Raw genomic sequence first — 21685 nt, forward strand, 5'->3', positions numbered from 1 at the left:
TACAAGCCGCACGGATTATAAGCCGCACTTCCGGTGCCTCGACAATGTTGCTGTCTTTGTCAATAGATAAGCCGCACCCCGAATATTAGCCGCACTTTCGTTCGTCGCGAGAATCCGTGCGCAGCTTTCACAAATTGGCCAATTAGTAACAGGATTGCGGCATAGCGGGCTTTACTGGCTCGGGGCGGGGCCAGGAAGGCTTGGCCCGCTCATGGTTGCCGACGGGGCCAGGTAGCCCAGCTCAGCGCCACGGCTCGGCGGGGCTGGCCGGGTGGTGCTGCCGCCGCCGCCGGGCTCGCTGGCCCCCCTCTCCCGTCAGCACCGCCCCGCTGCCGCGTTCCCTAGCCCTGCTGGCGGGCTGCCGCCGCCGCCGCCCGGCTCGCCGGTCGCGCCGCGCCGCGTTCCCTAGCCCGGCCCGTCGCCGCCCGGCTCGCCGGCCGTGCCGCGTTCCCTAGCCCTGCCGGCGGGCTGCCGCCGCCGCCGCCCGGCTCGCCGGCCGCCCCCTCCCGTCTGCACCGCCGCCGCGTTTCCTCGCCCTGGCCGGCACTGCAGGCCCCCGCACTGCCGGGCTCCCCCATGCTGCTGGGCTTCCCCCGCTGCCAGGCAGCCCCACCCGCCGGCCTTCCTGCTTCTGCCATGCTCCCCTGCACTGCTAGCCCCAGTTCTCCCAGGCTCCCCCGCCCTGCTGGCCCGGGCTCTGCCGCCCCCCCTGCCCCGCCCTGCTGGCTCAGGCTCTGCCGCCCGCCCCCCACACTGCTGGCCCCGCCTCTGCCAGGCTTTCCCACCTCTGCCGGGGCCGGCCGGGCTCCAGCTTGCCTTGGGGCTGCCGCGGGCTCTCACTTCCGTGTTGGCAGCTTTTAGAATTTTGTTAATGTATTAGCCGCCCCGGAATATTAGCCGCACTTCCGGGTTTCCACCAAAATTTTGGTCAAATTGGTGCGGCTTGTATTCGTGAAATTACTGTACTTTTCTTCTACTGCCTGGTGATGGTAGAGAGTGACCCAGCAGTAAGGTGCAACTGCACAAAGAAAAAGAAAAACCATCTCACAAAACTCCTATAATTTAAGCGGGAAGATTTCTTTCTTCTGTTTGTTTCAAATCCCACACTGAACTATGTTAACACAGCAAAGATAAATTTTGGAAGTTAGACTGCAAGTACCTATACCTGACACAGCAGCACCACTTGGGGAAATCCAAGGAGAAGATGAATACAAAAGTACTTGCATAGATCTCTTGGCAGTTGAAGTGACCCTCAGAACCACACATGCATGACCACGTATTCCTCAACAATCATCATTAACAACAAGAAATTATAAAGCTGATAAATTATCTTTCTTCTTATTCAGTTGTTCTTCCTCACAATTTGCATTTGTTCTGAATAAGCATCTCATGAGATACTACAATACCAAGCTGTCTCAGGGATTTACTGTTTTCTTTCCACATAACGTTGCTGAGGACACAGGGGTGTGTTATCTTCACCCTCACTACAGAGGAAGTAAAGTGAACATGAAGCATTCACCACAACCTGTTCAACATCCTACATGGAGTCTATCACAGAGTCAAGACTTGAGCCCACACGTGTTGTTTCCTAGTCTAATCCTCCCACACTTAAGTGCATTCAAAGAGCCAGTCTGTCACTTATTTTCTCACACTCAACCTTGTTGAGAAGTCACCTTGATTATACTCTGCTGTTCTAGTGTGCTAGTGTGACAGAGACCATCTCAGCACCGACTTCTTGCTTGCATGGTTTGACATAGGATATTTTCCAGGGAAGGAATCTTACTTTGGTTTGGGCGTTTTTGTTTGGTTGGGTTTTTTGTTCTGTTTTTGGGGGGTTTTCTTTTTTCCTTAAAGAAAACTGGTTTTGGGTTGAAAAATGTTAGGAACATCTCCAATTTTAATAGTTATGGAGGAAAATCAATAATCTGAAAACATAACTAAGCATTACTCAAAAGATCCGTGAACCAAGCAGACCACTCAACAAGAATTCTTTCTGAAAGTCTTATGATACAGCAGAACATGGCTCCAAATTTCTTACCATCTACATTTCAAAACAACATTCATATAGTGATACAAAGAAGTACCAAGCTTTTAGACAGACAAGTACCTGTAGAAAGAGAAAGGTCCTCAAACTCTATGTCCTACTATAGAGTTGTGATAGATTAAAAAGACAGGATTTATTGCTGGTTTTGTTGCTATTTAAATCATCATGGATCCTTACCTCGAAATTCGAGCCCTCTGAGCTGAAAGGTGACAAGGCCATTTCCAATTTCAATCAAGTGCACAAAGGCATTTAAATAATCTGATGCCAGAATAAAACAGTCTCCTGTGTTGTAGTTTCCCCAGCGGCCCAGGATCAAATCTCCACAAAGAGACTCCTGCAGAGATCTTGTCAAATGCTCATAAAAAATGGAGTTGAGATTATTGTCATCATTTCCTACAACCAGAACAGCACACATTTGTAAAAAATAAAATAATTCTGCATAAGATTAAATGTTCTTTTTAATTCCTACTTAAATCTTCCTCTACCTAGATATCTTCCTGATACTTTATAAATCTACATTTCCTAAGTAGCCCTTCAAAGAATCAGGTTAATATGAACAATATTGTAAATAAAAGATCACATTAGTGATAACACATATTTCAGGTTCTATCAAATAACCTCTATGATTTACAACAGTAAGAATTTCTTGGCCCCACTAAAAGTCTTTGCAATGCTAAGTTAATGTCTACATACTATTCTTAATCTAAAGAAACAAAAAACCTTTAATTCAGAACAAATGCTTAAATCAGAATGCTTTTTCTGAGATTTTAAAATTCTTTGGTCACACAGCTACCAATAATTTTGTTGGGATTTCTTTCTTTTAGTCTCCAGGAAGTTTTCAAGGCTTTGTCCGTGAAGAATCTGTGGGTACTTAAGATGAGGATACTTATTTTAAAAGAGGTTACTTAGTATACTGAGTAGGAATAAAACATTCACCACTAGAACTATCACTTAAAAAATTGTAGCTGTTCAGTTACACATTGCTTGGACCAAATGCCCAGGTGAAAAACACCCTATCACAGTCCGGAAGTGTCATCTCATAAAGGTCTACGGCCTTTAACTGAATTAAAAGGAGCACTTTATGATGGTGATTTGTGGAAGGGCCTGAACCCTTCACAGATGCCATCATGGTGCCACATAATCCATTGTGGTGTTATCCTGTGCTTGTACTCTTTTACACAATATATGCTTGACATAAGAACTGCTTTCCTCTTCCCTCTTTCCCTCTTTTCTCTTCCCACCTTCAATACTCTTAAAATGTTGGTGCACCAATACATGTGCAAACCAACATCTTGGTATATTTTTATGCATGGAGTGTACGTGGATATGGATGTACAGGCAGTCATGCCTTTTTATGTTTGTGCATACTTAGGAAGAGATCTAACGTGGAGGAGAAAACATCCAGAGGATGAGGTTTGCAGAGGCTACGGCTTCCCCTATAAACTGCTCCTTGATACTAGAGGAGGAGAGGGCCTGTAACTACACTGCTTTTTGTGCCCGTAGCCATTATGCACTCAGCCTGGTATGTTTGTCCATGTGTGCCCATGTCCATGCAGACACTCACATGTGCACCTTCTGGAGTGTATGTGGTCAACATTTAAGTAAGTCATAAAATGAGTCTTTTAAGCACATACACAAAAAGAATGCTTTTCTTGAGTTCCAGGGTTTAAAACATAATTAACTTCCTGGTATATATAATAATGCTAAAGGTCATTGCTATCAGATGACAAAATGGCCTTCGGAAAAATCTTAGCTCCCTGCCTTAAACGATAAATAACTAAAAAGCACCATTCATGCTTCAAACTACTAACACCTCTCTTGCCTTCCTGGAAAACCTGGATTTAATCCATTTCTGTTTGAAGATGCGTATTTGTTCATGTTTATTTGTTCATGTTACTGATGTAATGGATAAGGATAAAAAGGGCGGGGGAGTAAACTAGCAATAATTCAAATGTAAACTTCTAACTCTATAATACAACCTTGGCCACCTCTATGGCAAGATAAAATTGGCCCCAGAACACTAAAGTGAAAAAACCTTGGCCTTTCTCACTAGGATGGGATTTTGGCATGTGACACTGGTATCAGTCCCCTCCAAAAAGAGCTCTGTCCCACCAGGCACTTAAGGGGGTCAGCTGATGTGCCAAAAACTGCTCTCACTTCATCTCACAGGAACCACTCGGTGTGGCATGGGAAGCCACTTTGCATGGCACAGATTGGTGCTCATTTAATGCACTGATACCCTTCCTTGCCCACAGCTGACCTCTGAGTCTAGCTAGGGTGTACACTACATATTCCACACAAACTCCAATATTATGATTAATCAAACAATTGGCAGTCCAGCAGCTGTCTAATTAGCTACACATAATTGAGGACTAAATTTACTCATCAGGTCACACAACTTAAACTCATGCTCTGCTACATTTAAAATGCTCTGGTCTATACACACAAATTTAAACCCTTTGCACCTCTTAGTTTTCCCAAAAAAGCCTCAGCGTATAAATACATCGTATTTTGCAAATCAAGCAAGACACCCAAAGCCCCAGGCCATACCTGCATCCTTTTCAATCTGAATTGCCAGTCTGGTGTTGGAATGGTCCGATCTTTTGGTGCTGGAAATAAAGACATGTTTACAGTCAATTATTATTTTTTTTTTTAATAAACAATTCTCACAATAAACACTTTTTGTGTTTAACACATCTCTTCATTTTGTGTTTAAATAATTAGTCAGTTCACACTAGTCCATTCATCAGGCATACATAGTTATTTCAGGTCAGTATTGCTATTGATATTGCAGCTTATCAGCATACTCTTTCTGCCCATTTTCCTTCTTGTGGGGCACAGTCCATTTAGAATTTGACATCTGACACAACACTATGTACATAAATAATTGAACTGGCTCCAGAAACAAATCAGCCAGGTGCCACCAAAACAGTGAATAGAAAGAATATTTAATCAGTCTTTCTTTCCTTCTAAGCCTTAAGGGAAACAGCTGGACTCAAGGAGTTTTCCTTGGGTGAAAACATTTCTGCAGGTGTGTACCATCTATGGACAAACAACAATACAAAAATACTTTATTTAGTTTCATATTTAGCTAGGCAGCAACAGGAGAGCCCCTGCTCATTCTTATTGCTTGAAAAAGAGTAAATTAGAGGGCCTTAGTTCATACAGGCACTAACTCTGTCACCCTTATGAATTGCCTAGTCAGTATTTTCACTGTAGCAGGGGAATATAAACAACACAGGAAAAACAATTACAAAAGACAAGGCAACTAAAAAGGTAGATTGGATTGAGCTTTTATTACTACCTGTAACAAAAGACACTACTAAAGTCAGAAAATAAGGAATAAGCAAATCACTGTGGGCCAGCATGTGCTAAACAGAAGAGAGTGATTTTTGCGGTGAGTAGCAATGTTCAACACCAAGTCCAAAGCATCTCCCAGGCATCCCAGCGTACTTGGGGTAAAACTGGAACTCTGGCTAATGAAAAATGCTATAGGTAAACATCAATTTGCCTGAAATACTGCTCTGGCATGCGTATATAAGGATTTCCAGACACTTCATTAAGAATATTGCCTCAAAAGTTTTGCCCTCAATTACTAGCCTTAACAGAAGGCCTATCTATCAAATATGCAAATATGATCTCTGATTCCTCGGAAAATGAGATTAAAGCAAAACCAGGACAAGGCCCAAACAACAGTCAGCATAAGGTTACATGTGACAGTGGCAAGGGTGTCATCTGTACAAATGCTTGCAAGCACAGGGGAGAAGAGGCACACCACTACCCTCCATGGCATGGGATCCAAGAGAGACACCCAGGTGTGGCCCTCATCGTGTCCTTGGTGGAACAGTAGTGAGACTGGAACAGCTGGGTGGGACTAGCTGGGGTCTGGTTGATGGCATGGGGAGCAGAGGGTCCAGAGGAGATTTTGAACAGGCTGGGGATTGGCCAGCAACCACCACAGTCTGAACTTAACCATTCACTGTGAAAACTGCAGACATGCCCCAAGGAAGACGGCACCAAAGAGGGATCGCTTTTAAGGGAGGTTTTCAAACAGCTTAAGTAACCCTGTAAAAGGATGACGTAAAGATAATGTTGTCTTTGAAGCAGAGACTCAGTACTGGTTTCCAGGGTTTTGTGTGTAACTTCATGCTGAATCCAGCTGGGAGAAGTATGCCACTGACATGTTACAAATCTTTCCATCTACTCTCTGCAGCCTCCCCAAAAAAGTTGTGGAAAACTGACCAACAGAAAAATTGCACACAGGTTTCCATGTAGTAGACAGAAGAGAAACAGATTTGCTTTAGCTCTACTTCCTACCAAAAGGACATTTTTCCTTAAAAAGGATTTTTTTTTTTCATTAAAAAGGCACGTTCTCTACTTTGCAAAAAGTACGATTGAGAAAAAAAAGTCTTAATTAAAATTATTTGTAATTAAAATTATTTGCAATTATTATTAGTATATTATATACATAGATTAACATTTTATTTGAGGCATTATTTATCTTCCTGCTTCTAGTTGGCTCAGCTTGTTGTAACTGCAGTTATAATTTCCTATTCAACAGAAAATGGCAATGGGGGGAAGGGCCTTCTAAGCAGTTTAGAATATAAAGAATCATTTTACTCTAAAAAGGGTTGTCAGAATTCTTTCACTCTGATATATATCCACCTGCATATGTGAAAGCAAGCATAAATGTTAGGTTGTGGAATTCAATCAATTTTCTATTCTCAGCAGAGAAGCACTGCTGATTTCCAAATGTGTATGTTTTAAGATTATGAGACACTTTATTAACTTTCAGTCCCTCTGAAGTAAGTGCAGTAGTGTAAGGTAAAAGTTAATGCTATTCTTTACCCCAGTTGCTTACCATCTCTGTTCTGGAGGCACATTGAGACCCACAAAATCAACCAATACTTCCAAAAATTCTAATCTATAACAAACAGGAATCCTTTGGCCAGCACACAGCTCTGGGTCTATTTTGTTCCCCTCCCCACTTATTTTTTCCTTCAACAGAAAGATGCATTAAACAATCAGGGAAAATCTCAAGTGCTGTGGGACACTCCAAAACAGATGATGCAGCCTGGTTGGGGAAAAGGGAAGAAAATAGAACAGCTCTTACAAACAAAATACCCAACAAAACAAAACCAGGCTTCATTAAGGCTTTGGTTAGCAGCTAAAACATGGACCTTGGGATATGAGACAAGAATTTACCTTTTCAGACACTACTAGAAAAACTCAAATCTTTATACAGCTATTACGAAGTATAATTTTTTAAGACCAAGAGTAATATAGACAGTTTATAAAGCAAACTTCTGTGCTGAAATTCAGCTTAGTTGAATAAATGCTGTCAGGTAATCAATTCTGGATTTTAAAAGTCTTCTACTATTATTAGTAACCAAAGTTGTGTTTGTATCTTCTTGAAGGCAATGGGAATTTGCATGGGATTAAACTATAATTCACTACACCTAACAATCAAACCTTTACTTCTCAACCAGGACCTCTCACTGTGAACTTTTGGGATTAGTAGGTGATTTGGGCTTTCCTCCAGTGGCCTCTTACTTCATATTTGGTTGTTACCACTCAGCCAATGTGATAATTAGCTCAGTAATTGAATTTCTTCCTGAATTGCATTATTTTATGCAAACCAAGTACAGTTCCTCCAGCAATTGCCCTAGAGAAAAACTGATTGTGTTGGACTGTCTTCAGCTAAGTCTTCAGCAATTTTAAAGCCAACATCCTGCTTAGTTCCTGAAATATCTATTTCATGCTCTTTTAATCCCCCATTTACACGGACACAGGGATAACCCACCGGTTTGTACAGCACTGTTCATGGCATTAAAACTATTGCTGCCTTTTGCAAAAAAATGAAGCCACTTCCTATATTCTCTTTCCCAAACATACTGCCTGGAAAGATTTTATTCTTCCACTTCAGTTTCCCCAATTTCTTAGAAAGATAGAAAAAAGGCTAAGGGGGATTAAGGCAGTCTGGAGAATACAGAGAGTATATTGAGAATCAGGTAAATCGAGGAAAATAAATAAATCATTGCTGATTAAATAATTCTAAATAAATCATTATTTCCAGAAGATCAAAATGTAATTCCAGCTGTTCTATCTGCCCTGCTGCTGAGTTTTCCCCCAAAACACAAATTCAAGATTTCCAGGATTCCTGCTGTGTAGAAGAGGATCTCTGCTTTGAAAGAGAACAAAACAAAGAAAAGCAGTTTCCCTCTGGGAGATGCAAAGATGCCTTTCTAGGGTTGATCCAAAGTTTTTCTTTGTCTGTGTCCAATGAATTTTAATCCACTCTTCGATGACATCTAACAGGCAAATTTAAAAGAGAGAAACTTTACTGTGCTGCAGCCCTATGATTATTCATGGGAATCTGGAAAAAAAAAATCTTTAGTATTTTCCTGTGAATGCTTAAATGCTGCTGCTCTATAAACAAAGGCTCAGCATTAAAAACACAGCAGCAGTTGTCTACAATGTGAGGCAGGAGGAGAATGACATGGCAGAATAAGCAAGCATCCATCAGTATTTGAAGGACACCAGAGGTAAAAACAATGGTATTAATTGGAAGGGGAAGGACACTGAAGTAAAATCAATTTTTTAAAATCAATTTCATCTAAAAGACAGAATTATTTCAGTATGATTTTAACAGCAAGGGCTGGCTGACAGCCCCTTCATGCATGACCCTGCCCAGGTTTTCTGGGCAGCTGCATGGAAGATACAACTTGGGTTTAACTCACATTAAAGAAGAGGGATCTCTTAAAAAAGAAAACAATTTTTCTTTCCTGATCACTCAATCAGATTATCGTTTTTTGTCCCTTCTTCCTCCTCTACTTGCCTGATTGGGCCTTTGTTTCATCTAACAACAATAAAAAGTGGCTTCGATTGCAAACTAGGAAACCAGGTCAAGGTATAAAAAGTCCCAGTTGTTAAAGACAGCAATGTTGAAGCACCCTTTTAAAACACAGAAAGGTCTTATTATCAATAACTCTTCCTGTTATTAAGTTTCTTTACTTTCCTAAAAAGGTTTTTGTAATTGATTTTGAGGCTTCTTGGGTCTGTTTGGGACTTTTTGTGGTTTGTCTGCTTTTCTAATATTTTGAAGGTTTTGGTTTGTTTTTTTTTTGTTGCTGTGGTTGGTTTAAGTGGGTGATAAAACCAGAGTCATCTGCTGAGATGACTCAGCACGTTTATTTGGCATATTCCAACACCCGTCTGGAAGTTGCTGCACTTCTACAGCAAGGGGGATGAAAATGCGAGGTGTGAACTTGAGATCAAAAGCTGAGTGCCCAAACACAGGTTAAACAGTCTACCTTAATGCTTTGACATTCAAAGGTTTAGTTGGGGAATTCACCTCTTATTTGTAAGCCAGGTGATTTAAGCATCTGTGTACTTTCAAATACTCACTAATGTTTTACTAAAATGCCATCAATATTTCTGCTTTTGTCTTATTTAATTTCTTTCCCCTTGTCTAAGTATGCTTTTTATCTTAAAAGACATTTAATTACTGTCTTCAGAATATTTTTTACTACACAATAGTAGAAGCTTTGAAGAAGTGGAAATATTCCGCAACTGCAGAGATTTTTTGTTTGCACTCTTGAGGATGTAAAAAAGGTCAAGATCCAGGTTCCTCTAAGAATGGGGCTTAGCACAGGACTCTACTTCACAGCTGGACCTTGCTGTTTGCAGGTGAAATAAGTACTTTTAATTTAAAAGCAAATGTGTTAATGACATTACACAAAAACAGGTATCTGAAATAGTACATATGAGTGTTATTCTTCTGTTGTTTCTATCATGAGCCAACACAAACATTCAGGGAAAGGTACCACACTGTGCCCAGCCCTGGGCAAAGAGCTCCACAAGACTGATTCACTTGGGCTCTGCCCTGATGGACCTATGAGTGAAGCAGCAAAAGCCTGAGAAACTGCAAGGAGCTGGAGAGTAGAAAGGAGCTGATGAGAAATATCCTGGTCAAGTTTTCACCAGAGAGAGTGAGAACAGATGGGGGGAGGGGGGGAAACAAAACCAAAACAAATGTTGGGAGCTACTTCAGCAAATGAGGCCAAGATGTTTTTCTCCTTTACTCCACACAAAGAAAGAAACATTGTTTAAACATCATAAAAGGAGGAAAGGATAACAAGACATTTCAGAATTCATTCTTGATATTCTTTACTGCTGATAACAAAGTGTTTTCATGCTTTTTCAGTGTACAATATTAAAAAAAGCATATGTTTAAGATATTTTAATTTTCACTTTCAGACTCAATGTGACTGCTTAGCAAGAAAGCATTCGTAAATACAAGACCAAGACAAAAACTGGTCTTCCAAAGAAAGCCTGTGTCAGAAACACTAGTTTAGTTCACTACAGGGTTTTCCACATCCACATTTCCCACCAAAAGATGAAAGGAGACAAAACAGAAGCTAACCACGCCATTCCACTGCTACAAACGTGCAAATGCAGCATCAGTGTTCCTAACACTGAAGAACAACAAAAACCTTACTGCTACTGTGCAGTGGTACAAAATCCAATCTAAAAGAGTGATAACTTTCAATACCTCCGGGTTTTTTTTTTTTCTACTGCAAGGACTATCGAGAATGTTAATAATTTACAGCATTCATCTTAGTATCCTCTACAGTACTCTTCAGACTGAAAACATCTCTGATATTTTGAGAGCAAACACTGCTAGTCAAAGGACTTCAAAAGAAAAAAAAAAATCCCATTAGCTTTCATCCAGTATTTACCCAACTAACACAAAGTTTCCAAAGCAATTCTCAGTGGCAATGGTGACACAATTCTGCATTTTGCACTATCTCAGAAAGAAGAGATGGTTTACATTTTGCTCTTACAAGCCCCAGGCAAACTGGGGCCAGTGCATACCTTTGCAGATCAGGAGACAACCAAGACCCAAGTATGCAGTAGCATGAACAGCCCCCTGCCACTACCTGTGCACAGCATCTCTTATCACCTTGGTTAGAATGGTTACACTTGCTGAACATCTCCTCCTGTTTTCACATTTTGACAAAAGTGACTTTAAAAAGCATTTCCTTGAATGTAAGATTTAGGTTTAGTACTCCAAACTTCAACTTGCCTCTAAATGTTTGATTCAGTTAAATCCAACACAGACATGATCTACATTACCCAAGTGAATGGATGAACACTTGCTGAGAACACTCATTCTTATGGAAATTCAGACAACCCATTTCAAGGGGTTTCCAATATTCGACATGACAGAAATTTCATGTATTAACTTGATCTCATTAGATTTACATAATTTGGAAGCTAATGACTAGATGAACAGCATTATAAATCTTTAATGCCACTGTATATCCACACACACCCTTAAAACATTACGTGTGCCCTATTTCTGAAGGGAGTCCATTATTGTCTATTACATCCTGTTGCTGCCTTTCTTTCCAAATATTTATTTAAAAGCCCTCCTGTACATGCTCATGATTTCTTCTCCTTTGTAGGTCTGAGTTCCTGCTTACCCATGCCTATTGGGTTACACCCCCCAGATATTTCATTGCATGCCTTTTCCTTTCTGCCCACCCACCCCTTTCCCTTTCCATTTATGCCACTTACGGTTTTGATCTCTACTTGTGTTCCTCCTGATCTCAGCATGCATTCCCTTTCTGATGTCTCCCTTCTGTCTTTACTCTGTCCTCTTAGAATGATTCAGTGGAGTTGTGAATGCATCTTTAACACGGCAGGGAACTACAGAGCACTGAATCAGAATACATTCCCAATTAATTATCACACATATGGCTCCTATTCAATTAGCCTCAATTTGTTTTATTGACTGCCAGGGGCAAAAATTTGAGAAGAGATGTTACCAGTTAAAGAGATACTGCCAAACAGTTAAACTACATCTTTGAATTTTGTATAGCCTCCCTTGAGTGTGAAAATCCAGGCAACTCAGAAAACACTTATTTTAATACCAAACCTACTTGATTAGAGGTGCCTGGTTTTCCTTGCCCATCCTTTCTCACAGTCTCTCAGTTCAGGGTGACTCTACACATGGAGTCAAGTGATGAGCTGAGGACTAGGTTCAAGAGAGGTGTGCACAGCTCCATGCTACAGCAGGTAGCCAAAGGGGCACACATGGTCACTTTAGGGGAGATCACAGCTCAAGACACTAAAGAGAAGGTAATTTCTAGAAGGGTTTCTTTTAGCCTGGGGCTGTACCTGAAGCAGCACCCCCCCCACCTGAATGTGGCTTTTTCACACTGCAAAGCTCTATACTGAATGGAATTAAAGACTCCCAAACCAGGAAACTGTTGCTGGTATAAGTCCATGGGCAGTACTGGTGGTGTGCAAAACAGAGGGTGGTTACACACTGCAGCAGGGAGCAGACAGGGAAGGGTCTTGAGAAGACAGTCAGATGAATAAGTCTAATGAGTAACATGCAATTTCAGAGAGCTCACGAAGAACTAAGGCTGAAGTACACACAAAGATGTTCTTTGTTCTTCAAACGTTTTGGTTTTCTCTATTCTCTCCGCCAGTGCCAGAACCATGGCCACAAATGGCCCTGGAGAACGGAATAACTTCCCAAAGACCAGTTTATAGTCATTGTTTAAAGAGGGGAGCATGTTTGTTTTTTTTTTTTTAAAAATCACCTCTACTGGGAAATCTGCCAATCTTACGAGAAACAAAGGAAAAATGGCAGCAGTTTGCTAATATTTTAGCTTTTGCACCACTGCCTGCCAGGGAGTGCCACTTACAACTGCATCAATGGTAAACACAAGGATACCAAGCCTAAACATCCCTCAGTTTAGGCTGTGGTGTATCTAAGCACCTCCGAAATGTCCAGAAAGACTCTCACCAAATTCTACATACTTGTAAATAGGATTGGAAAAGCCCTTCTGATTTGGAGGCAACACCCCAAAAATTAAGGTCAAAAACCGTTCATTCGTTGGTCTTATTTGTTTTGAATTGTAAGTCCCATGAACTAATAAGCACCCATTTCAGGTTTATCTGCACGTTGATACTTTTTTACGCTATTTATACTATTTTGACAAGTTCTAAATTAACTCAACTTTCAATAAAAGCCTGGAGGAGATCTGAGGCCAACTCAGTGAAGACCTCTCTTAGAAGAGTCACAGTCACCAAAGGGATAAACAGTCATCATCGAGTAATAGCTATGACCAAAGGCACTAGAACCTCAGTTCATTTCAGAGCAAACAGAAATACTGTGCTTCTTTCTGGTCAGTTCATAAAAAAAAGGACAGAAATAGAGGTAGCCAGAGGGAAACACAAAAATTTGTAGAGAAATCCATTTGGAAGAAACTAAAACAACTGCAATGAATATTAAAACTCAAGGCTTCAATGTGGCTGTCAGACCAGGTAGCTAGAAATACTCAAGGAAGTTTGAACCCTAAGTAGGGCAGTGACAACAGTAGTTAGAACTACTATATCTCATAACATATGAGATGATATTTGATGAAATAAGGCAAACACTATCTCCTGTCAATTAGCAGAAAAAAGGTGGGAAAATGCTGAAATTGTGCTATTCATTCAAAGTCCAAGCCATTACTGAACTATGAACATCTGTTGCAGTTGTTCCTCTATCACTACTATGGAGGTCTAAAAACATGTGAAAAATCAAACAACACAGCAAGAAAAAGACTAAGAAAAAAGAAATCCAGTCCTAAAGAGAACAGCTTGAAAGATCTGAGTGTGCAGATCCCAAGTGAAACACATGGACAGTTACGGGTGAATGACATTTTATGTTTGGAGCAGGGGTTTTAACAGCTGTAACAGATGAGCAGGCTCACAGGGAAACCAGAGGCACCAGCGTGTGTTAAAAATAAGCATTTGGAAGTGGAAGGTCTGTTATTTTATGGGGGAAAAGGGAGGGAGAAGCCAGGTACTTTTCACAGCTCCTTTTCCCACACGTGCATAATGTGGGGTCAACCAGAATTACGTGTACACTGGGAAAACTCTTCCCATTCCACCTGCAGGCTGTCTGCGATGGGCAGGTCAAGTGAGTTGGCAGGAAAAGAGAAGAAAAAGCCATCTGCACTACATCTGAAGCAGGGCAAGTTTTCCTCACCCTCCATTCCCAGCTGTATTAACCCTACAGGTGGTAATTTTGCAGACCACAATGACTGGAACAATAACCCAGTGATACACTTTTTTTAAAGATGGAGAAAAGAAAGGCTTGCTCACATAGTCCCAAACACAGAGAGGCATCCTGTAATGCCAGTCTGAGATAACTGGCAATTTAATCACAGCCTCTTTAGAGACACCTAATTAATTCAGTTACACCGCTCTGTAATTCATTCAAGGTGCTTCAAAGCAAATGCAAGCTGTGCCTTACCCAAAAATAGGCACTGAATCAGAATAATAGAAACAGGAAGGTGCAGGAGAGACAAGCAGCTTGTAAACAGTGAAATCTCCAGATTCCTGGTGGCAGTTTGCTGTTTGTGGGGACAAGTCAAAGCCGCAGCAAAGAACAAATAGGCTGTTCACATGATCCAGCTGTTAGACCCACTGGGGAATAAAAGTAAACTTTCTACTCTGTTCTGTCATTGTCATATCCAAGACACAAAGGAAGATAAGAGGAAGGGAGGAGAAGGACAGAGTCAGGCCACAGCATGACAAAGTATTAGAAAAAAAAAAAAAGCAAAAGCAGAAGAATTGAACAATAGCATTTGGACAAACACTTCATGCTTTAAAGTGCCTATACATTAAACAAGATTTACTGCTATTTCCTTTTCTCTCTCTAACATCTACAGCTTAATCATTCCAACAGCTGTGAAAATAGGGACTAAAAGAGTTGTCTTCAAAATGGAAAGCGGGTCCCAGGCCAATGGCTGGACAAAACCAGTGTCACAGTAAACCTTCCTTTGCAGAAAAGCAAACCCAAAAATAACAAAGACAGAAAGAAAAATTCCCATAGTTCAACTCCCACAAGGTAACCAGCTCATGAGCAGCACCCCAGCTTCCGATTTTATACCCCTCTCTTTTCAACAACAAAGGCAGCAAAAGCTGCAAAACTGTGATTGCAAGAGCTCTTCACTCTCATTTACCTTCCTCAATGCCTTATTTTTTTCTTCTTTTTAGACACCGTTTTCCTCTCTGAAGAATCACTGACCTCAGTGATGCACTGGTATAGCAGACCCTGCCTGCAGTGAGTACCAAAGGGCATATTAAAAACAAACAGCATCTGGTGATTGCAAGGGAGAACATCCATGCTCTGTGCACACACCACAAGAGCCCAAACAGGCACAGCACGACTCCTGAATTTTGAAGAGCCTGTTAGGAATTTCACAGTTTGCTTGCTATCAAAATTAATCACTTTTTTTTTTTTTTACCCACTTGAGCCCTTCAGCTCATTGAAAAAACAAACATTTTAATTCTCCAAGACTTTCAGCTCCAGCTTGCATCACCTAGAATGGAAGAAGCTCAGTCAGAGAAACCGGAGCATACAAACTCCTCTTTAGCCAGCAGAAAAAGTGGGACTAAAAGAAAACTGGAAACACAAGATACATGTGTGCACACTCAGCAAACACCAGGTAGGGACAACCAAACCATCACTTCAAGGAAGAGCTGGATCAGTTACTCAGCACTCAAGACTACTGGTCTAGTAGCCCTGTCCTATTAATAAACATACTCTGTACTTGATAAAGCTCAAAGTTTCAACTTTGGATTCAGTCTACCAAAAATGAACTAAATTTTTTTTCTCATTTAATTTCAGGCTGTTGGTTCAAGTGGGGTGCAAAAATAATTCTTCCTTAAGTGAAACAACAATGAAGTTTGCTTGACAACAGAAAAGTGTGTAAACGCTGATTACAATCAGTACAGAAATGACAATCTATGACAGCAATCTAATTTATGACTTGAAAGAAAACCAATTTTGATACTTAGACTGCTTGTCAAACCTGTTTTCAGTTATTCCATTTAAATTATATTTTTAAAATAACCTTGGAACTGGCAATATCTAACTTCATGTAAGTGTAAATTAATTATTTGTAGCTAATATGTGATAATTTAATGTAGTCATCAATAGCAAGGAAGGGTTTGAAAATGAGTATATGAAGTAGGCAGGAAAAAAAAAGTAATATAAAGTACATTGAAGATAGCTTTCCCCTGGGCAAAGTTCCTCTCAACAAGCAGTGAGTATGGAAACAGCAAAAAAAAAATCTCCAAGAGCTTCTGCTTTGCATGAACTCATCTCAGGCAACACTGCAGTGGACCGGTGAATTTCCACGAATACCCTGAGCTGAACTTGGGAAAACTATCAATGCACTCCAAAAAACAAATCTGTACAGCAACTTCCCTATGTGTTTGTTCTGTCTTACATAACCTTAAAAGTCAGTGCACATCTGCTTGTAAGGAACTGCAGCCCAAAGACAGGCAAATGTGCAGGAGCCAGAACAACTTTCCAATCCAGCTCAAGTTCCTGACCCTATCTAACTCCACAGCTCAAAATAAAAAAAGCAATTATGCTATCCCTTTGAATTTTTACAGGTTGAAAGGTCAAAATTCAAAGCAGTAAGACAAGGCTCATTCATTCCATTCAATTAATTGAAATATTTTGTAGAAAATTTCCATCTCAATACAAAATTACTCCCCTCTGTTGCTTTTTTCACAGTGTCCTTTTAATTAACCAGGAGTTTTTCAGCCCAACTCTCACTTATTCTGGCTAGCAGTTCATGTAAATGGAATAAGGCAAAGGGGAATCAGAAGTACTAGAGACAAAATGAATACAAATTTAGAAGGAATCATTCCATGTACTTATTCTGAGATGCCACAGGTTCAGGTAAAGACTTATTTCACTTTGATGACAACTTGAACCTTCTACAAGGCTATTTTCTACTTCTGAAAGGTTTTCGAGAGGCAAGGTTGTGGTTTTTGTTTTAAGTGAGATCATAGAAGATATAGTAGACTTTCTAACAAGCACAAGAATAACTTTTTACAAAGAATAACATAAGCCTTCTGGTTGAAGACAAAGTTGTGGTTGCTGCTTATTTTGAAAGGATGAGTGGTGGTGGATTAAAGTATTAAAAGGGTTTGGTTTTCTGAACTTGAGGTTTCACAGTTTATGGATAAAATAATTACCTTGCTTTGCAAAACTATTAGCATCAAGTTCTTAATTTCCCTTAGTAGGAATCACAAATGGTCACTACTGATGAAAACAAGTCACACTTAAACCCTTGTTAAACTAGTAAGTATCAACCATTTGTTGATAATTCCTATGAATATCTCCTGCTCATTTTGTATCAAAAGATTAGACAAACCAAAAGGAAATATAAATTACCCCCTCTATCTCCCTTCACAGTAACCTAAAAACTTGGCACTAACCTAACTATATGGCAGAGATGTGCCTTCAACAGAGGTTGGTTCTCTAGAAAGGGAACTGCATGCCTTCAAAATGCTCTGGTTGAAGTAAAATGTAGCAGATGTTAAAATCCTCACTTCCTACTTAATATTGTTCAAAGTTTCCACCCAAAAATGTATAGCTGTCAGTGGGATTAGTGGTAGTTTTCTGCCTTTCCATAACTGTCCTCCACTTCCCACCCTTGAAAGAACTAAATTGTTGACCCAGTAAAAAAAAGATGTGAGAGAGAATTTTGTTAAGATCTAGTCCCAGTGTGCAAAATTCAGCTACCCTTGAAAGGTTTCACAAATCTCATCATATTCAGAAACTAATACAAAGCCTTTTTACACAACCTGGCTTTATCTGACTAATTTCTTTATAGATGAGTATATATTGACTCACTGACACAAGACAAAACACAACAAAGTAAAACTCTTCAAACTAAGATACACCAGCAACACTAACACATGAGGTATGTTAAGTGCATGGCCCTTCTCACTGGTGAGTCAAGTCCTGACTTGGCCAATGCAATTTTCCTTTTGTCTCTCATATCACAGTTCTGCAGCTGCAGTTACCTGCTGCATTCCAAAGGGTAGCATTTAATCAGCCTAGTCAGTATAAAATGTATTTATGCAGTCTCACTGCAAATGCCAAAGGCTTCACAGATTTAGTTGCTAGCACTAGCTAGCAAGACAAAAAAGGCTGACAACTGGGAGTTTTACGGCTTTTTTCTTTTTCACAGTTTTGTTACTGTGTGCCTGTACAACAAATGCAACATGAGCCTCATCTGTAACATACTGATAATTGCTTAAATACATTTTCAGAAATAGTCAAATAACCACGGGAAAGTAAAACACCAGAAACGAGATTCAAAGATTAACCTCTCATGCCCTAATTTAAGGATTACCTTTGGAAACAAAAATACCACCAGAAATGAAACTAATGAGAGCAAAACTCATACAAATAACAAGGGCAGAAATTTTTGAATAGTCTTACTTGTAGTTTTTCTCCCAGAACTTGATTGGTCGTGCGTACGATGCAATGAAGATGACGCTACCCAAAAATGGACTCAGTGGTGTAGAAAAGACTGAAGCAGCCAGAGTTTGAAAAAAAAGCATAGCAGAGTCTGAAAACTGTAAGTTAAGGTAACATGGAAAGGGAGGAAGGCAGGCAGTGCCAAATCACACAGCACGCAATCAGTGGTTCTTCAATGCTACAGTTTTATTATTGGGGTGGCCCCATCTAATCTCTGCCTGAGGACACATACTAAGCAGAGGCAGTGCAGCAAACACTCATGTCCAGCTACCTAAGCTACCTTCTGTAACATAAAAGTGCCTTTCCAGAGTCTGACACAGAGTTAAAACACACACACACGAGGAAGAAACCAATCTCTTGGAAACTATTTTTTCTCCGTAGTGGAGTCTTGCTTTCACCATGTCCCCTGTTCCATTCTATGGGTTTCTTCTTGTTTTGGAATCATATGATATATGAAGAAACTATACCTCTATACTCCAACCTGCTGCTTCAAAGTCAAGTTTTCATATTGATTCTTGCTGAGAATTTACTATTCCATGCTGACCAAAAGCACAAAAATGTTCAGCGTTTCATACTTATTGAAATATGTAAGAAATGAGAAGGTAAGGACAGGGGAATAGTAAGTATCACACATAAACATTATAATGAATGTCTGAACCCATAGTTTACTTTAAGTGTAGTCATGTTTCTGGCTGCTAGAAAGCAAGTTAGGAGATGGATAAGGATACTGAAAAAGATGCAAGTTAAAAGGAACATAATTAAATAAATGCAAGAAAATAAAATGTTAGGCCTAAATTCCTCATTAATTCATACCACATCCATGAAATTTAAGGAAAAAGACTTCAAACTGGCATAATAGACCAGTTGACATTCCTCCTCCTTGGGAGGGAGGTGCAAAGTAAAGAAGCCATGAACTAAAGGAACCACTATCAATGGACAGTGATCAAGCACATCTCAAACTAAATTTCAGGTAAAATCACCCAATAACCAGAGTGTTTTAGCTTACCCTCCTATAGCAATATACTGTAGGTGTGTCCCACAATCCTTCAGACTTCCCAGAAAGCCCATTTTAACAAAAGCAGAATCATTCTTGGTACTGCATTTCCAATAAAACTGCTAGCTAACCACACTTCCAAAGCCATTTGAAAAATCTGGAAAAAATATTTGCCAAAAGATACCTTTTAAATCTCTCAACCTTGCTAAAAGACAGTGGTCTGTAATGGTTTATTTGTGCTTTAGAGAGATTGAAAAATAAGCGGCCCTGAGAGTCTAAAGTTTAAAAAGGTGACAGAGAGCACAGAGCAGAAAGCAAGTGCATCAAAGAAGTCAAATTGTCACATTACAGTGCAGTCATAACCAAGCACTGTCTGTGAAAGATGAACAAGTATTTACAAGTGTCAGATAAGGGAAGGAGGCACAGGAGCTGAAGAGAGGAAAAGAGACCAAAGAGGACAGATAAGGGCAGCAAACCACGTTTTTTAAAGTTGGTACTAATATAATGATTGATTTTAAAATTGCTACCATTATGAGCTAAGATATTTCACACACCACTGTGAACTGTTCCTGTCTTAGACATAATCAGTAGCAACAGGGGTTTTTTTTCCTCAAAAGACATAATGCTCTACTAAATGGACAGTAGAAGACATTACCTATTTGATTTGTGAAAAGTGATTTTAACTGTTTTATATCTGTAAGCCTGCCACGAGAGCAAGTAACAGCATCTGACTCTCTTACATATATCTAATGTGTGCAGTAGGCAATTATCTGTCACAGGGGTAATTTTCATTTGAGGATATCCAATTTGTTTGTATTAGGTCATTATTAATTTACTCTAACTACCAATGCTTTAATTATGTCCAAGTAGAAAAGAAGTGTTAAAAACTTACAGGCATACTTTCTTACAATACGACCTAAGCCAGGTTTCCTGAGTACCATCTTTGTTAGGCTACATTGTTTAGAAGTAGAATTTGTTTCTTTGTGAATAATGGATTTTCTTTCTAAAATGGCCAAAATCAAATTTTGAGAACAAATCCCCAAAGCTAAAAACTCTTTAACGTTAAATAAAACATTGTCTTTGAGGATTAATATTTGCAATTTAAAAATCTGTTTAAATTCAGATCAGCTTCAAAACAAGTGAGAGATTGACATTTTGAAAATCTTCCATCCCCTTCTTTTAACACAAAACTATGCAGTATGGCCAGCTCAAATCCTCTGTTTCTCAAAACCCACGTTTTTACTTGCAATTACTACAGGTCCCCAAGTCCCTTTCAGGCACACAATCACTTAGAGGATGGGAAAACTGACAGTCACATGGCTCTGTTTTCTGATGTTAGAGCTGTAACCCTGAAACAACCAAAGCAGAAACTCTCCTAAACAGGATAATTTCAACTACAAACTCTTTTTTTTTCCCCCTCCAATTTCACTGTTTCCTTTTTAGGTAAGATCTAACTTTGAAATACAAACGACCCTTTCTCAGTGTGCTGATATTTATAAATGCATAACCTCATCTTACCCACTTAAATGCTAGGAAGTGAAGTTGCAGATCTGTGCTCAAGTTTGAAGCCCATTCCTGCTCTTGGTCTGTTAGGATTAAGAGGGACTTTGAAGGGTCACCTAGTCCATATAACAGCCACAAGCAGGATCAGCTAAACCTGCATGACTCCTGATAGACATTCACCTAAAATCCTGAAGATTTCTAATGGTGCAGACTCTTACAACCTCCACCAGACAAAGCTCCACATGCATTGCCCTTCATGCCCTGCACGCTGCACTCAAAGGCACTAAAGTATGGTGAACTACTCATCTCACTGAGCTCTGCGGCAAAAGTTCACCCAGGCACTTCGGAATTAAAAAATTTACATCCTGTTTGCAGAACTGATTGAAGCAATTAGGAGACACAAATAATTAACTCTGTAAAGAAATGGCAGGTTTAGTACCTCTGTAAACTGCAACATGCATTTATCATTACTGTTTGCAGGGTTATGATAACAACAAATAAAATTACTGTGTAAAGAGGCAGAGTTATTGCTGTTGTGGGAATATTAACTTCAGCATTTAACCAGTATCTTAATTGCTGCACTGCCTTAGAAGACAGATTTGCATTTACAAAGCATACTATAAATATAAATAATAAAAAGCTAGGGTAGATCACTTTAGCAATAACTCTGTAAACAAACAAAACTCTGGTTTAACTACTTTCCATTGTGCAAAATTTAATTGGTAATTTTATCAAGAGCAAAGTTCCCACTGCAGAAAATACTTGTGACTAAAGGGAAACTTGTTGA

The 21685-nt window shown here is 39.8% G+C and overlaps 1 protein-coding gene across 2 annotated transcripts in view; it reads right to left on the reverse strand.

The window, feature by feature from the left end:
- Positions 1–21685, reverse strand: part of PCNX2 (pecanex 2) — a 155207-nt gene that overhangs the window by 36097 nt on the left and 97425 nt on the right. For both annotated transcript variants that reach the window (XM_033055014.2, XM_033055015.2), the window contains 3 exons: positions 18363–18492; positions 4595–4653; positions 2222–2437 (listed from right to left, as the gene is read on the reverse strand). In XM_033055014.2, the coding sequence (XP_032910905.1) occupies positions 2222–2437; positions 4595–4653; positions 18363–18492 (405 nt within the window). The remainder of the gene's footprint in view (positions 1–2221; positions 2438–4594; positions 4654–18362; positions 18493–21685) is intronic.

Source organism: Catharus ustulatus, chromosome 3 (assembly GCF_009819885.2).
Source record: "Catharus ustulatus isolate bCatUst1 chromosome 3, bCatUst1.pri.v2, whole genome shotgun sequence".
NCBI classification, from domain to species: domain Eukaryota; kingdom Metazoa; phylum Chordata; class Aves; order Passeriformes; family Turdidae; genus Catharus; species Catharus ustulatus.